This window comes from Salvelinus alpinus, chromosome 9 (genome assembly GCF_045679555.1).
Source record: "Salvelinus alpinus chromosome 9, SLU_Salpinus.1, whole genome shotgun sequence".
Classification (NCBI taxonomy): Eukaryota; Metazoa; Chordata; class Actinopteri; order Salmoniformes; family Salmonidae; genus Salvelinus; species Salvelinus alpinus.
The window spans coordinates 26,912,185-26,940,058 of NC_092094.1; the positions used below are offsets into that span (position 1 = coordinate 26,912,185).

At 42.0% G+C, this 27,874-nt stretch overlaps 1 protein-coding gene across 2 annotated transcripts in view; it reads right to left on the reverse strand.

Moving 5' to 3' along the window:
• Positions 1–2,856: 2,856 nt before the first annotated feature.
• LOC139584562 (excitatory amino acid transporter 2-like) overlaps positions 2,857–27,874 on the reverse strand; it is a 61,756-nt gene continuing 36,738 nt past the window's right edge. Inside the window, exons 2-11 of one of the 2 annotated variants that reach the window (XM_071416565.1) lie at positions 15,804–15,943; positions 13,284–13,436; positions 12,811–13,061; positions 12,432–12,582; positions 11,984–12,110; positions 10,953–11,186; positions 10,555–10,749; positions 7,231–7,365; positions 6,731–6,919; positions 2,857–3,012 (exon numbers count right to left, since the gene is read on the reverse strand). In XM_071416565.1, the coding sequence (XP_071272666.1) occupies positions 3,009–3,012; positions 6,731–6,919; positions 7,231–7,365; positions 10,555–10,749; positions 10,953–11,186; positions 11,984–12,110; positions 12,432–12,582; positions 12,811–13,061; positions 13,284–13,436; positions 15,804–15,933 (1,569 nt within the window). In that variant the 5' untranslated portion in view covers positions 15,934–15,943 and the 3' untranslated portion in view covers positions 2,857–3,008. Of the gene's footprint in view, positions 3,013–6,681; positions 6,920–7,230; positions 7,366–10,554; positions 10,750–10,952; positions 11,187–11,983; positions 12,111–12,431; positions 12,583–12,810; positions 13,062–13,283; positions 13,437–15,803; positions 15,944–27,874 lie in introns of both variants that reach the window. The other variant, XM_071416564.1, reaches the window with a different exon arrangement.

Sequence of the window (27,874 nt, forward strand, 5' to 3'; positions counted from 1 at the left end):
CATCCCCCTCATTGCATGTGTGGTGACCTTCCAGGTTTAATTGTGTGCGTGTGTGCATGCAGTGTCGGATGTGTGTATGTATTGTGTGCGACTGTGCATGTATGCGAGTGTGCATACGTGTGTGGGCATGTGTGTGTGTGAGGGCATGGGTGTGTGTGTGTGTGTGTATCTGTGCATTGTGTCTGTGTGTGATGGCAGTGTCCATGCAGCTCTTACAGCAGAACACCATTGTGTGCTGTGGCGTAGAGAAGCACCCTTTGTTATACAAGCTCAAAAGCAACGTGGCATTGATATTCTGACTGAGAAAGTGTTTCAGGTAACTAAATGACTGTGTGCTGCACTATGAATGCTTGTTAAGTTTTCTACTGTTACTTTAATCGGCATTGTTATAACGGTCAAACTGACTGCACAGTTTGGAGTTAACATCTTCAAAGCAAGGTTGTCATTGAACAAAATAAACAAAACTAGACCACAGGGCAGAACACGACACAGATAAAGAAATGAAATCCAGACCTGCAGAACGCCTCACCTGCACAAAACGTCTCTCATACAATCACATACAAGCATTAAAGATTAGCAACCAATGATCTAACTTCATGTGGGTTTCTCTTTTTAGCCAGTTTGGTTCCATTAGGGGGATAGAATTCTCCTACCTGATTGTTGCCATTTTTGTAGTGGCCATTTTCAGGCACCAAGATGACTGCAATACATTAGTAACAATATGAGACCAATGATACACACAGCTGCAGCATGCAGGGTCTCTGGGAACAGTCGTCATCGTCTGTGGTAATAGGTTGTTTACTCACAAAGGAGACCCCACTCTTGGGGTGGATAAAAATAGTTGGGATGTAAATACTGCCAACTGGCCACTGGTTGTGCAGTGAGTTATCAACCTGTTGAAACTTGCGGTCGTATTACTTTTTTTCCACTTCTGTGGTTGTTCTGTGGCATCTTTGATAACATATGTGTGTTTGTACTTTCAGGCACTAAGGGAAGCCAAGACAATTGGAGTCGCTGGAATGCTAAAGTTGGAAAAATTGGAACATTTCTGTGTGCTAAAAATAATCCCTTAAATAAAGTAGCTTACTTAGGAATAGTTGTAAAGGGAAACTTTGTCTCTGTCATATAGGTGCAATATATACAAAAAATGTTTCTCTTTAAAAAATATCAAGGTGTTAAACAGTCGATGTGTTCAAAGTCAAAGCTTTCATATTTAAGTTGTGCTATATAAAGGCAAGTGTCAATATCCTATTTTCATTCATGAGCAGGTAAACATGTTGAGGGCTTGTTGAAAGTGTATCTTTCCCTGGCAAGGAGTTAAGGTTACAGCCTGAGTATAGTTTCCCTTTATTGGCTTCTTCGAATTACAAATGTCAAATGTGAAAAGAGACCAGTGTCAAAAGGGGATAAAAAAGTATCTATAACTCCTCAAAGCTGCAATTGTGCTATTTGTACTTCTCAGTATTACATGTTTTCAGTTTTAGAAAAACTTGATTTGTGCTTTACTTGTCATATTAATCATGGTTCTAGATATCTTCCTAGATCCTTCACAATTTACACTTGATTCTCATTATTTTTAGCCTCAGATAATCAAATTGATAGCTTCAGTGGAAGGGAGAGGCGTCTGATAAATACCTCCTACACTTCAGTACTTGGACTAATTTATATGAAAAACATCCCTGAACTGAAGCTATTGATATATTGGTATCTGGGGACAAATGTACTTTTATGTTTGAGGCATTGCAGTAATTGCGTGAAGAGATCTTTATGCACCTCTTGGTATATAATTTGCAGGAGTTGAAATGAGTAATGAGACACCTTCTTCACTTGGAGTTAGCTACAAATAGATTGTGTACAGAGTAAGAAACCCAAGACGATATAAATGACCGTCAATAAGTAATGGAGGTGTTTCAAAGGCTTCTGGCTTGATTGATTATATGCCTGTTTGGTCCCTATTGGTAACTGGGGAGATATGTCATGTTCTCACCCCCAACCTATCCACACATACACACACAGCCACACACCCAAATCACACAGATACAGTATATAATCTCACACTAGAAGCTAGAAGCAACATTTAAGAAGTCCCTTTCCCTTACAGTAGAAAAAGAATGTATTACAATAAAAAAGGGAAGGAGAGGTTCCATGTTTCGTATGTGTTTTGTGCTTTTTGAATTCCAGAGAACATTTGCTTGTGGAGTAAGGCTCAGGCTGCAGACCTTGCCCTTATATGTATGTGTCTCTGTATTCTACAGTATCACCACCCTAATTCCTCCTGGGGATTGTGGGTAATATCAGGTAATAAAGACACTCAGATAGGTCACATGGGCTCTGTCAGGTATAGGTCAAAGGTTAACTTGTGAGGAAAAGGGGCCATGGCTCAACAGATGCCTACTGTGGTATCATTGGTAATAGTAATGACGTGTGTAATAATATAAAGTTTGATACAGGCATTCCTTCAGTCTAGCATGACTCACACTCTTATCTTCCACACATTGTCTGTTGTTAGACTGCCAAATTGCCAGTACCAAACTCACAGCTACCATCACATTCTGGAGGACTGTTGTTCCATTGTTACTCCCCCAAACTCTGACCCTGCCCCTGCTTTGAATGCAGTACTCTTATAGATGCAGGATGCATATATTTCTAGGAATAATTTATGTTGTGCAAATGTTTGCTATGAAGCACACATTAGTGCTCTAACAGCTAAAACATACCTTTGTTATCGTCTCACCGATAAGTGAATAAGTATTAGTCCTCTTAGTCAGTCAGATAGACGGTTAGAAACACTGTAGGAACTAATACAAACATTTCAAAAAAGAAATAAAACTACATTTAAAAAAAGACAATTAGTAGTTTTGTTCGCATGACTCTTTTTTCCACCAGATAGGAAAGCATGTGGAACTGGGGATCTGTGTGCTGGCTTTATTCACGTTTCTGGGGTTCCTCCTCAACAAGCATGCACTCCGCCATGGTCGCCGCAGCGGTAGAGCCATTAGTGGTCGAGGTTACCTGAAAGCAATCACCATGGACATCTAAACAGCAGGTTTACACATCTACGTAAACAGGCACAGTGCATGCTTCATGACCTGAACTGAATACTTTGGAGCAAAGACAGCAAAAGAACTGTAGAACTACTCTGATCATTTGGTTTGCATTTGGTTGCACATACATTATATACTTAAAGCCTTTTACTTTCAAATTGTACTTTTCCAATTGTTTTAAGTGTCAAAATATCAACGAAAGACTATCATAATGAAACAATTGGTTCTGTGCTCCAATGATATGAATGATCACAATATAAAAGATATGTGTATACTGAAGGTATCAGGAAGACCTGGACAATCACTGAGGATCATGCTGATGGAATCACGGTGGTCTGTCTTAACAACGAGCACCAGACCTTTTTACTGACCTGAGAACAATCAACATATAATCACAAATTTAACATGCAGTGAAATACAGAGGATCTTAATTTGACCCTGCTTCTCACAGCAGGAAAATAATGATTCAACCGCAGGAAATTTGAATTATTATGCAGATTATAATGAATAGACATTTTTGTAGGGGTTGATACATTCAGGGGTTGGAATTGATTTTGGGAACAGAACCGAAAACCGAATAAATGAATAAATAATAATAACTGAGGGAAATAATCAGAACCGGGAACTAAAGTTCTCTGTTCCGGAACAGGACCATTATTTTAAAAGCATGGGAACCGGTTAATAATGTTCTTTTACATTCCGGGGCAAATTTTTTTAGTCCCACAAAAAAATGCAATAAGGCGCCTATGCAAAGCCCTCACTCTGTCACTTAGAAACTTATTCCAGTGTCTTCCTGCCAGCTGAAAATCTTTGCCAGTGTGTGTGCGCTTGTAGGCTACCTACCCCTCCCCCTCCGAAGCTTAAGCTACTCTAGCCTACTGACGTTACAAGCATGATTAAGAAATTAGGGAGAGATTTTTAATTAGAGAAGAATGAGAAGAACAACTTTTTCCATGCTGTAATTTTTTTTACCCCAATTTAATGATATCTGATTGATAGTTACAGTCTTGTCCCATTGCTAAAACTCCCATATGGACTCGGGAGAGGCGAATGTCAAGAGCAATGTGCCCTCCGAAACACGACCCTGACTAGCCACACTGCTTCTTGACACACTGCTTGCTTAACCCAAAAGCTAGCTGCACCAATGTGTCGGACCAAACACCATACAGCTGGCAACCAAAGTCAGCATGCATGCGCCGCCACAAGGAGTCACTAGAGCATGATGAGACAAGGACACCCCGACTGGCCAAACCCTCACCTAAGCCAGAAGACGCTGGGCCAATTGTGCGCCACCTCATGGGTCTCCCATTCGCGGCCGACTGTGACACAGCCTGGGATCGAACCCGGGTCTGTAGTGCAGACTCCGATGCAGTGCCTTAGACCGCTGCGCAACCTGGAAACTTTTCCATGCTAGTTACAAATAATATAGTTATCATTCTTCACATTGGATTTATTAACTAAGTGTTTTTAATTCTGGTGCCGCTCTGCACACACAAGCTTGTTAGCTAGCTAGCTCTGATCCAACGTTAAGCCAACTCTCGGAAGTTCAAAGACATTCAAAGTTCCTCCATAGAAGCCACTCCACCGTAGGTATAATTCTACGGGCCTAATTTAGATAATGCATGTCATAACAAGATGCCCAGCACTTCAAGCTAAGCCTCCCCCTCCACCCTTTATCGCTCTCTCCCCAACCGCAAAATTCCAGTTGCATCTCACGCCCTACACTTGTCATCGAGCATGTAAACAAGTCTATTGCAAGCTGATCTATTTGCACTGATTGGTGAAGTAATTTAATGTAGAGCTAATGTTAAAAAAAATACAGGTTTAAAAAGTAACAGAAAGGAACGCTATAAACCGGTACTTTATTTGGGTTTGAACTGGTTCAGAACTTTATTTTGCAGGTCGTAAGAGTGGAACGGAACGAAACAAATAATGGTTCTGTTCATAACTAAATGATTGGAAAATTATTTTGGTTCCAACCCCTGGAAACATTTATCAAATCCAGTCTGAAATTTTAAAGTTGAAATTACCAACGTTTTAAACCTTGCCTACTCTACAATTTGTGTTTCCTGCTGTGCAGGAAAATGCTTTGCGAAAACAGAGTGATTAAATTAAAGTAGAAGATCGGTATATAAAATGTTATAAATACAAAAACAGATACAAATAAAACAAGGTACAAAATACTACAAAATGAGTGCAATGTTATGTTTTAGTCTGTACAAGTTATTTTGCAAGGCGTTCTACAATGGTTTGCGTCTTTGGATAAATGTTAGAAAAGTTATTTGAGTTAGTTTATGTACACCCAACACATACAAGAAAATAAAGAGAGAAAACATTGGAAGAAAACGGCCTTTGTACCATGCTTCGCTAGCTTAATGGATGGATACAAAATTGTCAGAATACAGTATGTTGTTGTGGTCAGACCATTGGAGGGCAAGGGCCTCCGTGTTGCTAAGCAACACCCTTGATCCTGTAATAAATGAATGGGTTCATCAGTAGGCCCTTTGAAAGCAGGGCCCGCTGCTCTACAAAATAAGCAGCCCAAATTCCTCCACATCATAGCAGCCAACGGCCTTGATCTATTCAAACAGTGGATTCAAAGTGTTACTGTTTCAGATTATGCGTGAGCTACATTGTATCTTCCAATTTCACAAGATGTCTCACAATGAGCAAGAATAGCTGTTCTGAAAATGCAAAAGCATCTCATCTCTAAAGACTGAGAATGACTCAGTCCCAGTCTGGAGGGTGCCAGGGTCAGTCATAAAATGCAGTGCTAATGAAGCACTGTATCACTCTCACTGCAATTATATGACATCCCTTTAAAATTATACAGTTAGACAGAGGAATAACAGAGTACGAAGAGAATGCACATCTACAGTGTTTTCTCATAAACCCTATGAAGTCTAGTTTGATCACAAATTCATAAACGAAGCCTAGAAAGCAGCAGGAATAATCCAGCACAGCCTCTGAAGTAGCCCGGAGAAAGAGCTTAAACTACATAATTTGACAAGGGATTTGGGGAAAGAGATAATGGTGAAACCTGCATGCGCAGCTTAGATGGCTTTCCCTCTCTCTCAGATCCAACTCCAGCAGGTTGAAAGGGAGGGAATGAGGCCGGGTGGTGAGTGGGGGAGTTGGTGGCGGAAGGGGGGTGATGAGTGGGGGAGGTGGTGGCGGGAGGGGGGTGGTGAGTGGGGGAGTTGGTGGCGGAAGGGGGGTGATGAGTGGGGGAGGTAGTGGCGGGAGGGGGCATTAGGGTAAGCCCACTGATTTGGATTTGCACATGTGAGAGACACTGTCTCATATTTGTGGGTGCATTTTTTCTGGTTTGCAATTATTTGGGTATTTACATATGCTGTTTGTGGTATTTACATAAACAGAAATATTTTCTGCAAGTTTAGAATGTATTCTGATAATTATTGCACAAAAGCTGATATTCCAAGCAAATTCACACGGAAATATATACACGTATTTTTTTGTATTTTTCTGTTTCTTCTTAAAATAACTGTGTATGTATTTACATTGGCATCATATACAAACATGCAAAATGAAAGAGAGAAAAGAAAAGGTGCATTGCAGCATGCAGCATGTTAGGCAGCTATATACCAGTCTCTATGTCTGCAAGCATGAATTGTACCTTGCACTCATCTACCACGACTGAATTGTGAGCGGCATATTGGACGCACTGGTTGGAGTTGTTTTCGTGGTGGTTTTTGAGGTCATCATAGTAGGACGAGGTCTTGTTCATCATCTCGATGTCATCTGACTTGCCATGTGTAGCGTCCAGCTCGTCCAGCTCAGCCTTGGACAGGTGGTACACGATGCCCGCGCCGTACGAGTCTCCCACCACGTTCACTGAGGTACGGAACCGGTCCCTGGAATAGGAAAAAAAGAAATGGGTGGGAATACACCAAAGTGTTGTGTGGAGATCAGAAAACGGGATGGATAGGTGTCCGAAAAAGGCAAGCCAGTTAAGAACAAATTCTTATTTTCAATGACGGCCTAGGGGCAGAACGACAGATTTTGACCTTGTCAGCTCGGGAATTCAATCTTGCAACCTTTCGGTTACTAGTCCAACGCTCTAATCACTAGGCTACCTGCCATCCCCACAATAAGCTCCTTGACTTTGAATACATATGACTACATTAACTTGGTTCTGAATCACTAGCAATGCAGATCCACTCACAGGAGCCAGTCAACAGCAACCAGCAGGCTGATGTCCTGAGTTGGCAGGCCCACTGCAGTGAGGATCAGAAGCATAGTCACCAGTCCAGCACTGGGAATACTGGCCGCACCAACACTGGCCAGGGTAGCTGTCAGACTGCATGGGGAGAAAGATAGACAGGAGAGAAACCAGTTCATGGTTAAAACTGCTCTACAGATTCAATTTAAAAGTCCAAAGGCCAAGGACTGTATCTATTAACCAAACTGCACTTGAGGATAATGGGTACAGTTCCTTCATGAAGCACGTTCAGAGTGAGTTGGTGTGACTGTAATAATAATATGGGGATTCAGGATATTTTGGACTGGCATCCCTGAGGATGAGTACTCAATTCCTGCCTAATCCACAAACACATGACTATGTATGGTAACCATAAGTGTCTTTGAATAACAGTGTCCCCTTAATGTGATGTAATTTACATCACTACTTACATTGATAAGGTAGGCAGTGAACTTCCCACCATGATCAGAAACTACAGTGCCTTCAGAAAGTATTCACAGCCACATTTTGTTATGTTACAGCCTGAATTTAAAATGGATTCAAACGTGATATCATGTCACTGGCCTACACACAATACTCCATAATGTCAAAGTAGAATTATGTTTGTAGAATTGTTATAAATTAACAAAAAATGAAATAAGTACTCAACCCCTTTGTTGTGGCAAGCCTAAAAAAGTTCAGGAGTAGAAATGTGCTTAACAAGTCAAATAAAATAAAATAAAATAAAATTTTATTTGTCACATACACATGGTTAGCAGATGTTAATGCGAGTGTAGCGAAATGCTTGTGCTTCTAGTTCCGACAATGCAGTAATAACCAACAAGTAATCTAACCTAACAATTCCACAACTACTACCTTATACACACAAGTGTAAAGGGATAAGAATATGTACATAAAGATATATGAATGAGTGATGGTACAGAACGGCATAGGCAAGATGCAGTAGATGGTATAGTGTACAGTCTATACATATGAGATGAGTAATGTAGGGTATGTAAACATTATATTAAGTGGCATTGTTTAAAGTGGCTAGTGATACATTTTTACATAATTTCCATCAATTCCCATTATTAAAGTGGCTGGAGTTGAGTCAGTATGTTGGCAGCGGCCACTAAATGTTAGTGGTGGCTGTTTAACAGTCTGATGGCCTTGAGATAGAAGATGTTTTTCAGTCTCTCGGTCCCTGCTTTGATGCACCTGTACTGACCTCGCCTTCTGGATGATAGCGGGGTGAACAGGCAGTGGCTCGGGTGGTTGTTGTCCTTGATGATCTTTATGGCCTTCCTGTGACGGGTGGTGTAGGTGTCCTGGAGGGCAGGTAGTTTGCCCCCGGTGATGTGTTGTGCAGACCTCACTACCCTCTGGAGAGCCTTACGGTTGTGGGCGGAGCAGTTGCCGTACCAGGCGGTGATACAGCCCGACAGGATGCTCTCGATTGTGCATCTGTAGAAGTTTGTGAGTGCTTTTGGTGACAAGCCGAATTTCTTCAGCCTCCTGAGGTTGAAGAGGCGCTGCTGCGCCTTCTTCACAACGCTGTCTGTGTGGGTGGACCAATTCAGTTTGTCCGTGATGTGTACACCGAGGAACTTAAAACATTCCACCTTCTCCACTACTGTCCCGTCGATGTGGATAGGGGGGTGCTCCCTCTGCTGTTTCCTGAAGTCCACAATCATCTCCTTTGTTTTGTTGACGTTGAGTGTGAGGTTATTTTCCTGACACCACACTCCGAGGGCCCTCACCTCCTCCCTGTAGGCCGTCTCGTCGTTGTTGGTAATCAAGCCTACCACTGTAGTGTCATCCGCAAACTTGATGATTGAGTTGGAGGCGTGCATGGCCACACAGTCGTGGGTGAACAGGCAGTACAGGAGAGGGCTCAGAACGCACCCTTGTGGGGCCCCAGTGTTGAGGATCAGCGGGGTGGAGATGTTGTTACCTACCCTCACCACCTGGGGGCGGCCCGTCAGGAAGTCCAGGACCCAGTTGCACAGGGCGGGGTCGAGACCCAGGGTCTCGAGCTTGATGACGAGTTTGGAGGGTACTATGGTGTTAAAAGTCAAATAATAAGTCACATGGATTCACTCTGTGTGCAATAATAGTGTTTAACATGATGACTACCTCATCTGTGTACCCCACACATACAATTATCTGTAAGGTCCCTCAGTCGAGCAGTGAATTTCAAACACAGATTCAACCACAAAGAACAGGGAGGTTTTCCAATGCCTCACAAAGAAAGGCACCTATTGGTAGATGGGTAAAAAAAAGAAAAAAAAGCAGACACTGAATATCCCTTTGAGCATGTTGAAGTTATTAATTACACTTTGTTTGTTGTTTCAATACACCCAGTGACTACAAAGATACAGGCATCTTTCCTAACTCAGTTGCCGGAGAGGAAGGAAACCGCTCAGGGATTTCTCCATGAATGAATACAAATATTCCCAAATATGCATCCCGTTTGCAATAAGGCACTAAAGTAAAACTGAAAAAATGTGGCAAAGAAATTAACTTTATGTCCTAAATACAAGTGTTATGTTTGGGGAAAATCCAACACAATACATCACTGAGTAACACTCTTCATATTTTTAAGCATGGTCTTGGCTGCATCATGTTATGGGTATCCTTGTCATCGGCAAGGACTAGGGAGTTTTTTAGGATAAAAAGAAACAGAATAGAGCTAAGCACTGGCAAAATTGTGGAGGAAACCCTGGTTCAGTCTGCATTCCAACAGACACTGGGAGACAAATTCACCTTTTAGCAGGACAATAACCTAAAACATAAGGTCAAATATACACTGGAGTTGCTTACCAAGACGACATTGAATGTTCTTGGGTGGCATAGTTACCATTTTGACATATATTGGCTTGAAAAAATCTATGTCAAGACTTGAAAATGGTTGTCTAGCAATGATCACCAACCAACTTGACAGTGAAGATTATTTTTTTATAATGTGCAAATATTGTACAATCCAGGTGTGCAAAGCTCTTAGAGACTTACAGAGAAAGACTTACAGAGAAAGACTCACAGCTGCAATCGCTACCAAAGGTGATTCTAACACGTATTGACACATGGGTGTGAATACTTATGTAAATGAGATATTTCTGGTTTTAATTTTCAATAAATTAGCAAAAATGTATTAAATCATCTTTTCACTTTGTCATTAATGGTTATTGTGTGTAGTTGGGTGAGAAAAATATATATTTAATCCATCTTAAATACAGGCTGTAACACAACAAAACGTGGAATAAGTCAAGGGGTATGAATACATTCTGAATGTTTTATGGCAGTCTTTACCTGACAGTGACGATCTGACCAGCATCCAGATAGATGTTGTTCATCTGGGCAATAAAGATGGCCGCCACGGCCTCATAGAGGGCGGTTCCGTCCATGTTGATGGTGGCTCCGACTGGGAGCACGAAACGGGTCACTCTCTTATCGATTCCCAAGTTCTCCTCCAGGCAACGGAAGGTGACCGGCAGTGTCCCAGCACTGACAGAGACAAACACAGCTACAGTATGAGAGAGTCACGGTGTTGCATTCATTATTCCACAATGTTCAGCCTGCGTATGTGATATGAAAGATATTACTCATTTTATAATATTTCTATGAAAAGTTACCTGTACATTTACAGTGACAGCAGTTAGATGTAAATAGTGTGAATATTTTGATGCGTCCAACGTTGTGGCCCTTACCTGGAGGCTGTCCCTAGGGCAGTGATCCAGGCCTGGAAGATGCCCATGAAGAAGGTGTAGGGGTTTTTCCTGACAATGGCAAAGTAGATGGCGGGCAGGAAGATGGCTCCGTGGATGATCAAGCCCACAATTACAGTCACCATGTACATCCCCAACTGCCTAGCAACCACCTCCAGGTCATCGATGGAGATGATCTTACCACAGATCAGGCAGCAGATACCGAAGGGAGAGTACCTAGGGGCAGAGGAGAGGTTTGACACCACAGGCGGCTAGTGGCACCATAATTGGGGAGGACGTGCTCACAGTAATGGCTAGAACGGAATAAATGGAATGGTATCAAACACATCAAACACATGGTTTCCATCTGTTTGATACCATTCCATTTACTCCATTCCAGACATTACTATGAGCCGTCCTTCCCTCAGCAGCCTCCTGTGTTTAACACTGTATACACGGAAGAGAAAGAGGTAAGTAACTAACTAGTTATTTTAAGTAACCTTCTAAGTCAACGTCTACAATATATACCGGATTACCAAAGCAATCATAAAAATACTTGTAAATTAGACGCATGTTTCTATCAGAGGAGCCTGGTGGGAGGAGCTATAGGGGGACAGGCTCGTTTTATTGTCTGGAATGGAATAAATGGAACGGTAACAAACACATCAAACATGTTTGTCTCCGTTCTATTGATTCCATTCCAGCCATTACAATAAAAAATATATGTTTATTTGTCACATACACCAGATAGGTGCAATGAAATGTGTTGTTTTAGTAGCACGGCACCCCTGGAGCAAATGAGGGGATAAGTGCCTTACTCAAGAACACATCGACACCTTGACGGCTCAGGTATTCGAATCAGCGATCTTTCAATTACTATCCCAACACTCAAACCGCTATGCTACCTGCCACCCAATGAACTACCTACCACCCAATGAGCCTATCCTCCTATAACTCCTCCCACCAGCCTCCTCTGGTTTTATGGCTACCGTAGGTCTATATAGAATGGGCTTGAAAGGCTTAAGATCTCTTACCACATGATCATGATGACCAGGTTCATAACAATCTCGTTGAGGATGTTGAAGAACTCCAGCATGAGCTTGGCCCTCTCTCCCATCTTCCCCATGCAAATGCCAAAGGCAATGAAGAAGCCAATCACACCTGCATCACACAGTCAGGATAGGGAATCACAGCTGGGAATGAGTAGAGTAAATAGGCTCACGGAGAGATATGAAGACAGAAGATGATAGTGAATGGGGAAGTTGTTTTTATTATGAATAAAAATCTGCTATAGTTAGTGAGACAGAATTAGCTGCACCCAGGGCTCACTTGAAGTGTGATATGATGTTATGCACTGGTTTATTCTCAGACAAATAAGTAATAATAGTAAAAACTATTTTAAAAGTGTTATATGCACAATTCCTTTCAGTTGGGCGGTTGTAGAAACAATTGCGGCCTGGTCCAAAAAAGAAGCCACCCTACCTAACACGTTCATGCCACTCTTAAACTGGAGGGACTTCTTGATGATGAACTCAGGTTCCTTGGTGGCGTTGGACAGGAGCCCCTCCAGGGTGGTGGTGGCATTGACGTCCTCCTCAATTACCTTCTCCACCTTCTTAGTGACTGTCTGGATCTGAGGTGGGACAAGAGAACACACACAAGTCCTAAATATCTTACATCTCAACCCATCTTAACTTTTGGTAACAAGGGGCTAAGGATGTAAATACAAAAACATTTAAGTCATTGTGGTCTTCATAAGACTTGTTCTGGGGTTGCCTCATCCAGGCCATTGTTGTTAAAAACATTTGCTAAAAACTGACTCACCTGGTTAAATAAATGTGGGTGTTGTAGTGTATTTTACCTGTTGGAAACAGGCCTGCACCAGGTTCTCAGGAAATAGGTTCCTGATGAGGTCAAAGAAGGCATCCAGGCTGGACACATCGTCGTGTTTTTGGCCATCTCCCAGCTGCTCCTTCATCTTGGGGTCTCCAGGGTGGATGGCCAGCACCAGGATGACTCCCAGCACAGCAGCAATCACCGTGGTGGACATGTAGTAGACCATAGCCCTTGTTCCCAGGCGACCGCTAGACTTGGCATCTAGACCAGCCAGACCTACAGCCAAAACAAGCACTTCTAAACCTGGCATTTTTCCTCTTTCAGATCGAATATGTGTTGTTATAGCAGTATGGAATAAGTATAGGCCTATTAAGTTACTTTGAAGTGCTAAAAGTGAAAGATGATGATTGATACTAATAAATAATAAACTGAACAAACTGTATTTAAAAACAGTAGTCCTCTCTCCTGTATTGAACCCATGACTGTACCATACCATACCTGTGATTAAACTGGAGATGATGAGAGGCAGGATCAACATCTTCAGCATCCTCATCAGGATGTCTCCAGGGAAGGAAATCACCATGACAATGTCTGGGTGGATGGGAGAGGCATAACGAAGCAGCATCCCAGACACAGCCCCCAGAATCACACCTGGAGAATGAGAGGGGGGGGAGGGTGTGAAAGAATGCTAATACATACAGAGGGAATCCCCTATGTCTGCAGCCAGAGGAATGAGAGAGACACCATACAAGGAGAGGGGAACCAATACTACATAGAGACCAGAGACAGAGAGCAGTGCAGAGGGAGAGAAAGCAGTAGTGAGGAGGTTGTGTGCCACAGTGTTCACGATACCCCTAGTGCAGGGAAGGCAAGAGGTCCCTAACTCAGAGGCCAAGGAGTTAAGAACAGGTGGGATTTGGAAGTGACCCAAGAGTGCTGTGTCTGGCTCCCTTGTGAGAAGGTCCGGGGTGATAAGGACTTTCTCCATTTAGAAAACATGTTGTAAAACTGTGCAGAGAGAGTTTGGCGATAATGAGAATAATTTCCAAATAAGACTTGTTTATTATATAAAGGCATCTATAGGAATATTAACAAACAATAACAATATTTCATTTCCATAGGTCTGCCTTAAATCGCTGCTTCTCGTTACGTATTAATTTATTAGTCTGGATCTGGTTATGAGAGGCTGTGGATTGCATGTGTAGGGGCCAATGGGTAGGTGTGGATGGGGGAGACAGAATTGAGTCCCAGTGTGAGAGAGGCTGATAGAGTCTGATAGAGGATTAAGAGCAGGTCTCTTTGAAGACAGAGGAGGAGTCAGAGCTTCAGACAGGGAGAGGTTCTCACAGTGCTTGGAGGAGCATCTCTATTCCCTCTGAATCAAGTTTTCTAGGAAACAGTCAGTTAGCATCAGGGTATGATAATATCACTCTCACTATACTCCAGTATATGGAGTAGGCCTATAAGCAAGGGGAGTCCTGAGGAAAATAATAACAGACTCCTCTGATCCTACAATGGCCCTAACTTTATCACCATGTGCCCTCAACCCCACCAGACCTCCTTTGCTTCCCATGGTTCAACCTTGGAAAACATCCCTAACCCACTTCCCAAATCCAATCTACATGTATCCTAGATAGAAAACTAGCCCCTGGTACCCCAACACCCCAACCTCTCAAGCCGTGTCCTTCCACCCCAACCCCCTCCTCCCCCTGTGCCCCAGAGAGAGAGCTGAACTCTGAATGCTCCTGCCCCCTGCAGTCCCGTCTGCACACTGGCCCTGTGGTCAGTCTCTGTCCCTGTCCCCGGTTCTGTCTTTCTCTCTGTCCTGCTCAAGCCTGACAAGGCTAGGCCCAGACCCAACCCCTCCCCTCACCCCCCGTAGGCTGTACTTCCTCTGCTGCTAGATCCCTGCCAAAGATCACAGGCCCTGAGAGGGGCAATTCAAGCCTTTTAATCTCACAGATATCTGTCAGCTGTTTTACAATCACGCACAGCTTCAGAAACATAACCTCACCCTACTGATGCTGCACACCTGCTGGATGAGGAAGGCATTTGTTTTCCTGTGCATGGCGGATCCTACATCTCTAACCCCATCCCAACCCCTCAACCGAGCCCTTATGCAATTTCCATAATGGCAGATTATTGATGTCACTAAGGGAGCCGCTATGAAAGTGTTCTGCCAAATGGTCTGTTGTATATATTATGAATACACATGTGCGCACGCACAGACATACAGACACACCCACAGACACACACAAACACTCATTTATTTTCACACACGTGTTCATTTGAACACACATAAAACCACTGAATGCAAAAAAATCGCTGTGACCTAAAACAAAAAGGGGATTTTTAGCATCACTACCACTCTGCCCATCATTCCATTATAATAAATGACTATCACATCCTTCCCTGCTATGTCCTCACATTACACATGACTAGGGCCAGGAGTTGTTCCTGACCACATGACCTGAACTGCAGAAAAATCCATAATAGTCTATATCTATCTATGGCTCACTCTACTCATAAGGGAAGGGAGGGTGCCAGGTGGTGGTGGTGAGGGGGCACCAGGTGGTACTGGGCTAGGGAAGATCAGGGCACCTGTCACCTGGCTTGCTGGGCCAGCACAGATGGCTGCTCCTCTCCTCTCCATTGCCCTGGCCACTAACATAACAGGACAGAGCACATCTGGCCAGAATACTGAACCGTGTCATCTGTCGGAAGTGCCTTTTGTGTAACCCACCCCATGCTTGTCTTTTTCTCTGCCTCAACGTTAAACCGTTGGTGTCTCAAGAGGTGTTTGAGACACATCATGGGCTCTGATATATCAAGTAAGAAATTCATCATTGTCATTATACAGCATATGGATAGGCAGACATGCAGGCAAACAAGAAGACGCAGACAGACACAAGAGAGAGAGAGAGAGAGAGAGAGAGAGAGAGAGAGAGAGAGAGACAAAGAGAGTGAAAGAGAGATTGTGATTGTGTGCTTGGTAAAACAGCTGACAATGGTACTGACCGAGCACGGTGAGTGTGAGCAGCAGGTTCTTGAAGAGAGAAGAGAAGCAGCTGATACACTTGTTCCTGGGCCTGGCCTCTATGGGCTCCAGATGACTCTCATGCATCCTCACCTCCACTTGCTTAGGCATGATTCTGGCACTGTGTAAGAGGAAAGACAGACAGAGACAGAGAGAGAGACAGACAGAGGAAGAAAGAGTTAGTTATTTTAATATGCATAACATGCGTCTGACATGCCCATGCAGTCACATGTTTGGAGAAGCTATAGATAGATGTACATTATATGATCAGCACACGTGCCATTGCAACTGTCCTCATATTGTGAGGGTGAGGAAGGAGGCTGGATTAGATTGAGTCTCTAGAGTTAAATGTAAAATATGGGGCTGCAGGTAACCTAGTGGTTAGAGGGTTGGGCCAGTAACCGAAAGGTTGCAAGATCAAATCCCTGAGCTGACGATGTAAAAATATGTTGTTCTGCCCCAGAACAAGGCAGTTAACCCACTGTTAAGAATTTGTTCTAAACTGACTTGCCTAGTTAAACAAACATATATACATCTCAACAATCCCCAAGTGCAACACAGCCTTTTAAAGCATCAGGAGACAATGTGAGATCATCTGAATGATCATGGGATAGTTGCTAAATACATAGAGGACATTAGAAGCTCAGCTCAGGTCATGCAATAAGTGCTCTAGTATCTCCGTAGTAATGCTTGTTGCCTAGCAGGTTGTCATGACAAGGCTGCCCAGGGTTACTTCGACAGCCAACAGATGGAGGACGAATGGTGGAGGGGCTGTGAGCTGGTGATTAAAAAACTGAATTCCCTCAGAGGCAGGGAATTCAAAGTCTGTTTAATCAGAACAGATGGTGTCTTTTGGAGACTTAGATCGGTTGTTGACAGGGTCTTGTTATCTGAGGCAGCATTTTAAGTCAAGTCCCAGAGCTGTCAGATAAAGACAATATTTGTATTCACTTGGCAGTCCAGTCTATGGAGTATTTCAACTTTATTCCAACCCTTTTTTGACTGTAACCTTGAGGCAAATGTTAACTACATTTTTTGTGCCATCACTACACACTTAGAAAAGAGGGTTCCCTTAACTGCTTAATCTGACTATCCCATTAGAGAGAGGATGAGAGAAGAATAGAGTAGGGATAAAGGCGAGAAAGAGAAACAGAGAGCGAGAGAGAGAGAGAAATAGGCTGGATTTTAGTGTCTGTAACTGTATACTGTAACTATTACTTGTACTTTGTAACTTGCTCTAATTTGTTATTCTGCTGAATCAGAGGGTTCTTATCTGTACGTTTTAGATCCCATCTTGCATTGGCAAGTACTATGACAGGAGAACTAATGTGAGTGTCATTCATAGTTAATCATATCAGAATAGCCATTGGGTACAGATGTCAATTCAACGTCAATTTAATGTTGGTTCAACATAACTTCCTTGAAATGACGTGGAAACAACGTTGATTCAACCAGTGTGTGCCCAGTGGGTAATCTCCTGCCTCCTTGACACCGCTCCCCACTCCCCCCTTGCCCTCGGTCTAAATGTAATGAAAAGAGAGGAAAAGGGAAAATTCTACTAAGAGCATTCATGCAGTAGCGCTCTCAAAATTACATTGTTAAATAAATGCCATTTTTATTACACTTCCTTCTAAATTAATATGACTTCTCCTCCAACAAACAAAAGCAATACTTTTTTTGTGACTAACTTTTTATTTAGTTCTGTCATTTAAAAATAACTATAATTACAGCCGTGATGACGACTAATGTGTGCCTGTGCATGGTGTTTACATGTCCTTTCTGCATTTCACACGTATGAAATAGGAAATTAATAAGTGGAAGTGTTTGCTCCATCTGTGTGCCTGGGAGCAGGACAGCTGCTTTATCCTGTAGCCAAGCCTAAAACACATCATTATAGAGGCTGAGACTGCCTTTCTTCAGACTTCTCCTTAGCATGTGTTGTTGTGTGTGTACGTATATGCATGCCTGTGTGTCCAATTAGGGCTCTATTCAATCAGATCCGCATTAGCCGACATCCGCATAACGGTTGTTTTGACGGTGTTGGAGGTGGAACTGTGTTAAAGCTGTCAAATCCACAAGCAGCTCTTGTCATTATACCTAAAGCGGACATTAAGTCGCATTAAGAAAAACACCATTCAGCTTTGTTTACAAGTTTGAACACTGGAATGTGAGATGTAATCTACACCTTGATTAGGCTGACATGAAATAATTTTTATTTTGAACATTATTATTTCTATATAGCCTACGCTTTCTTGTTCTGAACTTCTAACGCAAGTGGCTCAGGTGTGGCTTCCTGACAATGATCAAGAGCAGCTTCTCACCAATTTGACAGCTCCAACGCAGTTACACCTCCGACATCGCCAAAACATCAGCTATGTGGGTGTCGGCTATCGCCGGTTAACACTTGATCTGATTCAATCTAATGAATTGGGCTCCCGAGTGGCGCAGCGCTCTAAGGCACTGCATCTCAGTACTTGAGGTGTCACAACAGACACCCTGGTTCAAATCCAGGCTGTATCACAAAGAGGCCATGACTGGGAGTTCCATCGGGCGGCGCACAATTGGCCCGGGGTCGTCTGGGTTTGGCCGGTGTAGGCTGTCATTGTAAATAAGAATTTGTTCTTAACTGACTTGTCTAGTGAAATAAAAAATCTCTAATGGTGTTCTATTGTGCAACATTGAACCTATAAGGTAGTTTAGAAAAATCGATCCGTCAATACTTCGTCCTACAAGAGAATACAGAATCTTAGCTACATTGCTCTCTTTCTGTGTTCTGTACTTCTTTCTCTCTACAATTCTGAAAAGACTTGATAAATGATGATGAGGTGGAAGTCTATCAATACTTTCAGCCATTACTGTCCATGAGGGGAAGGATGTGAGGAACAGAGGTCTATTGAGGCATCTGGGACACCCTCTGTGTATTTGTGACTGTGGTACTGCTAACCCCAGGGGTACGGTCAGAGTTTCCTCTTTGTCCCTTTTTGTCATCTATTAACTGTCACACTTTCTTAATAGAATCAATGGGCATATGATAACAAGTGAAACAATCATCCCAGCAATCGGGGAACATTCCCAGAACATTAGCTAAGATTTCCAATAAGTTCTAGTTAGGTTCTAGTTTTATCTAACATTAGAATGATAACATCACCAAAACATTCAGAGAATGAGAATTCAGAGAATGTTTTTGATAACAAAATGTTTTTATTTAAATTGTTTTATTTTAAATGAAATATCTTTGGAATGTTCTCCTAACATTCACTAACATGTTGAGCACATCTGTAACTACCACAGCACATTCCCCAAAAGTTCACATTAGGATTCCAGGTAATGTAAATCCACAATATACAATTCATGTTTTATCAGCAAACCAAAATTGGTCATGTGAAAGTTCCCAGAACATTCGTAAGGTCACAACAAATGTTCTCATAAGACAAAAACTGTTCATTCGTGGTGATGATTATAGAATGTTTGTATAAAACATTGACCTGATGTTGCAAGAACATGTGTTGAAAGTGTTATGAAATGTGATTTTGAAATTGAGAAAAGGTTTCCTGATTTAGTTTGAAGTTTCTGAGTCTGTATTTAAGAAGCATATGAATACACAAGACTACAAGTTATTTAAAGGAAGCGATATCCAACTAAAATCCAATTTCATAAGACTTTCAAAACGTGATGAAGAAAGAAAATCATCAATTACAGTGTTACAAGTACACAATATATGAAGAGGATGGGAACATTTTAATAACCCAGAAATTGAAGGAAAAAGGAAACCGCACACTGCTCTTGATAGTATCACTGATCTTTAATAAGCTTACGTATCCTCACGGCCTTCGTCAGGGCTTTTGTGAATTTTTAGATAAAAAAAATAAATGTGCACCCTTATGTAGACCTAGCCCCACCCACATCCGTTCCACACATCGAAGGGGGATGGAGGCAAAGGAAAAACAAATAAGTGCTACCAAATATAACAATATGCATTTCATAAATATTGCAAAAGTGTATAAATAAGACGTATGAAACACGTCTGTAAAACCACAATGAGGACATAGCAAGTTTTCATTAGTCATTGGGTACATCGTACGAAAAACAGAGTAATCTTAAATAGGCACATAATTCATGTTCAAATTCACAACATAACCTACATAGGCATTTCATCATTAAGTCCTTTAGGAAATAATGTCTGGACGGTGAAAATCCCAAAACATTCTCTTTTACTCAGAGTATTATTAATATCACCTCCCCTGTCTGATATCTTAACTTTCTCAATGCCACAAAATCTAAAGGTAGAAATGTCATGCTTCAGGTCATTGAAATGTACTGCGACTGGATAATCCCTGTCGTTTCTCCTGATTGAACTTGTATGTTCACTAATTCTCTGTTTGAGAGAACGAGAGGTTTAACCAACATAGCAGAGCCCACATGGACATTTAATCATGTAAATAACATGGGTGGTGGAACACGTAATAATGTCATTTATTTGGAACCGTTTTCCTGTGTGTGGGTGGCAGAAATATTCACACTTCATCATATTGTTGCACTGTGCGCATCCTCTGCATTTATAGCTACCATTTGGTAGAGGGCGTAAAAGAGCCTGGCTGATTTTCTTTTGTGGCTGGCAGTTGGCGTGAACCAATTTATCACGTAAATTGCGACCTCTCCTTTACACAATAAGTGGTGGATTTTTAAATTCAGCTGGCAAAACTGGGTCCGATGATAAAATATGCCAGTGTTTCTTGACCACACCTCCCACTTTTCGCGAGTTCGCGGGTCTTTTTTGTAACAGTTCATCTTGTGTTTTTTCCAATGCAAAATTAAGAGCTTCATCCACACATTGAGACAAATAGCCTCTTCTTAGAAACCTAATGAGCATCTCCGCTGCTTTTTCTAGATAATCCTCTGTGAAGTGGCAAATACGGCGCAGTCTGAAAAATTGGCTTCTTGGAAGTCCTCTTTTTAATGGCTCAGGGTGGTAGCTGTCCCCCTGCAATAGAGTATTTCTATCCGTTTATTTTCTATACAGAGTTGTAAACAGGGTTCCATTTGATTTCTCAATCCACATATCGAGGTAATGAACACGTTGAGTGTCACGTTCAATAGTGAATTTGAGATTGGGGTCAATGTCATTGAGATGTGCCATAAAATCTGACAGCTCTTGTTCAGTTCCTTCCCATATGCAAAAAATGTCGTCAATATATCGATACCACTTCAGGACTTTATTCAAAAATGGATTTTCCTTTTCATTATTAACAAAACGTTCTTCAAAAAGACCCACATAAAGGTTAGCATAGCTCGGAGCAAATGTGGAACCCATCGATGTTCCATTCGTTTGGAGGTAGTATTCATCATCAAACCTAAAATAGTTATACGTCAAAACATATTCAGCCAGCTCTAGAATGAAGTTTGTTGGTGGATATTCATTAGTATCTCTGTCTCCCAAATAGTGAGCTAGTGCTGCCAGCTTCGAGCAAATATCCCTTTGGAACACCTGTGTGGGATCAACACTCCGTTTTCTATAGAAACGTTCATTGCTGAGTTGTCTCTGAATTTCTTCTTTATATTTTTCATAGTCTAAAACAACCACAGCACCCCCCTTGTCTGCAGGTTTTATAACCAAAGATGAATCTTTCATTAATTCATTGAGTGCCTGTTCTTCTGTTCTAGTGAGATTCTTCTGAATGTGGTTTGTTTGTCTCGTATATACTGTCACGGCTTCTTGTTCGACTAACCTACAATAGGTATTAATCGAGTAGTTGATAACCATGGGACAGAATTTGCTTTTGAAGAGGATATGAAGAGGATGGGAACATTTGAATAACCCAGAAATTATATTCTGTGTCCTGATTGATCATATCTGACTGAAAAAAATGCACAAGGCCACAGCTTGGCGCAGAGGCTTAAATAACAGATCAAATGTGTTCTAGGAAAATTCTAGTGACATCAGGTGAATGTTTTATACAAACACTCTATAATCATCACCCCAAATGGACAGTGTTGTGTTATGCGAACATTGGCCATGACCGAACAAATGTTCTGGGGACTTTCCCAGAACCAATTTTGGTTTGCTGTAGTCTCTGTATGTAAAATAATTGACTGATGTTTTAAAAACAAATTGCTGGGACAGTGGATTGGGAATGGCATAATACAGATGTATGAAGTGAGAAACAAAGACATGTCACTCTCCCCAGCAGACGCATCATGCATCCATTATTTTAGAGTTGGCACAAAGTACGTGAGGATGGGGTGGGGGTGGTCATGAGGGAGGCAGTTAGAAACATTTACCATTTTTCATACACCTGAAACAGCTTTGTCCTGCAATCTAGAGCCATAATCATTACGCCTAATTCTATGTTAAAAAAAAAAGTGTATTTTTCTGCATAGGTTATCTGAGAATACCTCAAACCGTTCGATTGTCATTTTAATTAAATATGTACAATGATACTTTGCGGCACAAACAACAACATAGAGTTATAGATGGAATAAATAAACATACAGTCAATAACACAATAGAAAAACATCTATATACAGTGTGTACAAATGAGGTAAGATTAGGGAGGTAAGGCAATAAATAGGCCGTAGTGGCGAAGTAATTACAATTTCACAATTAAACACTGGAGGGATAGATATGCAGAAGATGAATGTGCAAGTAGAGATACTGGGGTGCAAAGGAGCAAAAAAAAGAAAATAATAATATGGGGATGAGGTAGTTGGATGGGATACTTACAGATGGGCTATGTACAGGTGCAATGATCTGTGAGCTGCTAAGACAGCTGATGCTCAAAGTTAGTGAGGGAGATATGAGTCTCCAGCATCAGAGATTTTTGCAATTCGTTCCAGTCATTGGCAGCAGAGAACTGGAAGGAAAGGCGGCCAAAGGAGGAATTGGCTTTGGGGGTGACTAGTGAAATATACCTGCTGGAGCGCGTGCTACGGGTGGGTGCTGCTATGGTGACCAGTGAGCTGAGATAAGGCGGGGCTTTACCTAGCAAAGACTAGGTAGGAGCAAAGACTAGGAGCCAGTGGGTTTGGCGACGAATATGAAGCGAGGGCCAGCCAACGAGAGTGTACAGGTTGCAGTGGTGGGTAGTATATGGGGCTTTGGTAACAAAATGGATGACACTGTGATAGACTTCATCCAATTTGCTGAGTAGAGTGTTGGAGTCTATTTTATAAATGACATCGCCGAAGTCAAGGATCGGTAGGATAGTCAGTTTTACGAGGGTATGTTTGGTAGCATGAGTGAAGGATGCTTTGTTGCAAATAGGAAGCAGATTCTAGGTTTAATTTTGGATTGCTACAGCAGGTGGCTAGTACTAAAGTAAAACAACAAAACATTTTCATTGTACCGTGGGGCAAAAAAGTATTTAGTCAGCCACCAATTGTGCAAGTTCTCCCACTTAAAAAGATGAGAGAGGCCAGAAAATCACATTGTAGGATTTTTTATGAATTTATTTGCAAATTATGGTGGAAAATAAGTATTTGGTCACCTACAAACAAGCAAGATTTCTGGCTCTCACAGACCTGTAACTTCTTCTTTAAGAGGCTCCTCTGTCCTCCACTCGTTACCTGTATTAATGGCACCTGTTTGAACTTGTTATCAGTATAAAAGACACCTGTCCACAACCTCAAACAGTCACACTCCAAACTCCACTATGGCCAAGACCAAAGAGCTGTCAAAGGACACCAGAAACAAAATTGTAGATCTGCACCAGGCTGGGAAGACTGAATCTGCAATAGGTAAGCAGCTTGGTTTGAAGAAATCAACTGTGGGAGCAATTATTAGGAAATGGAAGACATACAAGACCACTGATAATCTCCCTCGATCTGTGGCTCCACGCAAGATCTCACCCCGTGGGGTCAAAATGATCACAAGAACGGTGAGCAAAAATCCCAGAACCACACGGGGGGACCTAGTGAATGACCTGCAGAGAGCTGGGACCAAAGTAACAAAGCCTACCATCAGTAACACACTACGCCGCCAGGGACTCAAATCCTGCAGTGCCAGACGTGTCCCCCTGCTTAAGCCAGTACATGACCAGGCCCGTCTGAAGTTTGCTAGAGAGCATTTGGATGATCCAGAAGAAGATTGGGAGAATGTCATATGGTCAGATGAAACCAAAATAGAACTTTTTGGTAAAAACTCAACTCGTCGTGTTTGGAGGACAAAGAATGCTGAGTTGCATCCAAAGAACACCATACCTACTGTGAAGCATGGGGGTGGAAACATCATGCTTTGGGGCTGTTTTTCTGCAAAGGGACCAGGACGACTGATCCGTGTAAAGGAAAGAATGAATGGGGCCATGTATCGTGAGATTTTGAGTGAAAACCTCCTTCCATCAGCAAGGGCATAGAAGATGAAACGTGGCTGGGTCTTTCAGCATGATAATGATCCCAAACACACCGCCCGGGCAACGTAGGAGTGGCTTCGTAAAAAGCATTTCAAGGTCCTGGAGTGGCCTAGCCAGTCTCCAGATCTCAACCCCATAGAAACTCTTTGGAGGGAGTTGAAAGTCCGTGTTGCCCAGCAACATTCCCAAAACATCACTGCTCTAGAGGAGATCTGCATGGAGGAATGGGCCAAAATACCAGCAACAGTGTGTGAAGACCTTGTGAAGACTTACAGAAAACGTTTGACCTCTGTCATTGCCAACAAAGGGTATATAACAAAGTATTGAGATAAACTTTTGTTATTGACCAAATACTTATTTTCCACCATAATTTGCAAATAAATTCATTAAAAATCCTACAATGTGATTTTCTGGATTTTTTTTCTCATTTTGTCTGTCATAGTTGAAGTGTACCTATGATGAAAATTACAGGCCTCTCTCATCTTTTTAAGTGGGAGAACTTGCACAATTGGTGGCTGACTAAATACTTTTCCCCCCCACTGTATTTGTTAATCAAGATGGAAATCAATATACAACATATCTTGATAAACTTAATTTACAAACATACCTCCTGCGAGTCCTGCCTATCACCGGCAGCAAAATTCCAATCAAATGCTGTGTGTCACGCAACACTCGCTCACCTCCTTCACTGACGATACTGTCTGCATGCACTAGAGTATCTAGCGTCCTGTCTTGCATATCTTTGCTCCGTGGTGCACCTTGGAATGAACAACTTACTAGAGAGAATAGTTAGAAAATATATACATGCACTGAACAAAAATATAAACCGAACATGCAACAATTTCTAAATGTTTACTGAGTTACAGTTCAATTTAAATAAATCCATGGATTTCACATGACTGGGAATACAGATATGCATATGTTGGCCACAGAGACCTTTAAAAAAAGTATGGGTGTGGCTCATATAACCAGTCAGTACCTGGTGTGACCTCCATTTGCCTTCACATAGAGTTGAGCAGGCTGTTGATTGTGGCCTGTGGAATGCTGTCCCACTCCTCTTCAATAGCTGTGCAAAGTTGCTGGATTTTGGCGGGAACTGGAACATGCTGTTGTACACGTAAATCCAGAGCATCCCAAACATGCTCAATGGGTGACATGTCTGGTGAGTATGCAGGCCATGGAGGAACTGGGACATTTTCAGCTTCCAGGAATTGTGTACAGATTCTTGCGACATGGGGCTGTGCATTATCATACTGAAACATGAAGTAAAGGCTGCGGATGAATGGCACGACAATGGGCCTCAGGATCTCGTCACGTTATCTCTGTGCATTCAAATTCCCATTGATAAAATACAATTGTGTTTGGTGTCTGTAACTTACTGTATGCCTGCCCATACCATAACCCCACTGCCACTATGGGGCACTCTGTTCACAACGTTGAAATCAGAAAACTGCTCGCCCACACGACGCGGCATACACGCTGTCTGCCATCTGCCCGGTACAGTTGAAACCGGGATTCATCTGTGAGGAACAGACTTCTCCAGCGTGCCAGTGGCCATCGAAGGTGGGCATTTTCCCACTGAAGTTGGTTATGACGCCGAACTGCAATCAGGTCAAGACCCTGGTGAGGACGACGAGCATGCAGATGAGCTTCCCTGAGACAGTTTCTGACAGTTTGTACAGAAATTCTTCTCCGGATGTCTGGTCTCATACGATCCGCAGGTGAAGAAGCCGGATGTGGAGGTCCTGGGCTGACATGGTTACATCTGGTCTGCGGTTGTTGGCTGGTTGGACGTTACAAAAATTATATTTAAAAAAAATTTAGTGCCCTTGTGCCCACTACGGGCATGACGCCTCTGCTCTCCAGCCAACTAATCCTTCTCTTTTCAAACATGTCATCGTCATTCTCCTCAATCCCTGTGCAAGTGTTATGTGACAGCAACAGCTGCCTCTCCTCTACTCTCATTTTTCCAATTAACACACTCACAACTCAACACAAATAGACTCAACCTGTTTAGACTGGTCAAATGAGCAATCACTTCCCAATAAATTAGTTAGGATACTTAAAACATCTACATGATTCGCCCATGCTATCCTCCCATCTGCTACTGTTTGTGACCATAATAGTATTGCAGAGTATAGACAGACTGGTCAAAAGCCCCATTTCAGTTACATTTAAGTTCCTGTAGGCCATACTGAGTGGAACCTCAGGACATACAATGGAGAAATATTGAAAATATGAGGTAGAGAGAGAGAGGAGAAGGGATGGTGTGGAGAAAGAATGTGTGATATAAAGAAAGGAAGAGAGATCCTGTATATGGTCCAGATGAGGTCTATCTGGACTATTATAGACCATCTCCTCCACCTCTCTATATCCCCTCTTTCCCTACATCTTCTCTCAGTGAAGGCTCAGGGGGCGACTGTGGCACACCGCAAGGGGAACCTGTGTTTTCCTCTGGGCTGCTGGAGAAGTCAGCTGAAATCAGTTCACCATTAAAGTCCCCCTCCCATTACCTCACTGGGAACCTCCCTGGAGAGTTTTGTCTCAAGTTGGCATTTCCCTGGCCTCTGGCTGATTTTGATTGCATTATAGAGTATGTGTGTGCATTTGACTGCTGTTGTTTAGGATGAGAGTTCCTAATGTTCAAATTTTATTCTGACTCTAAACGAGGGGCTTATTTCAAAGCTTTTTAGAGACTTTAAAAGCAGAGTGAAGGGTGAACCATGACATTAGATCTAAACCCGTCATTGCTTAACGTTTTTTATAAAGAGCATTAGATTGTATTACATGACCGCTTTAACGCTGTAAAAATAGGGTTGCATAATGTTTATGTAGGTGGTAAGCTGGACCAATCGATAGGAACACACAATTAAAACAAATTGTTCTATATAGTGCCAAATAAGGGTTCTTTGACGCGAATGCTTTTTTCGAATGTTCTATAAAAAACATGCTCATAAGGTTCTGAATGAAACCTTTATGGTGCTATAATGAACCATTTCCTGAGGTTCTATAAAGAACCATTAAAAAAAGGGTATATCACCAAAAAGGGTTCTGCTATCATTACCAAAAAGTGTTCTGCTATCATTACAACCCTTTTTGGTGCTACAGTATATAGAAACCTTTTTAATGTTTTTTTACATAACATTTATCTTTACATAACATGGATCTTTCTCAATCTCTACAAATAACATTATGAAGAACACGTTTTGTTATTCTGGTTAGCCATATTATATTGTTACATTTCCATAGGAGTTATTATTGTGTTAATAGACAAGTTGAATCAAACTCTCTAACGGCTGGGGGTCCATGAGGAGAGAACTGAGAAACACTTATTTGGACAACAGTTCTCAATTTAGTCAAAATCTATTTTTGGAAAGAAATGCCTCCTGGAACATGTGAACTTTCATGTGCCTTAATTACAAACGTGTATGCCATCTGTAAATACAAATAAAATTGTTAAATTACAAGCCTAGTTGGTTTAGCCACGGAAAAAGTCAGCAACCATCCCACTAGCCATGATTGGCTGAGATAATGAGTGGGCTGGATATGCCGAGAGATGAGTTCAGATTGGTCTGCCACTTTAGTCTATAATATGAGCTGGTCTGTATGTGTAGGTAATCCTTTCTAACGTGTATTTAAAAAAATATATCACGTAGTAGAATTGCATAAGTGTTGCTCTCCACTTTCTGGAGAACAGAGTTTTGAAA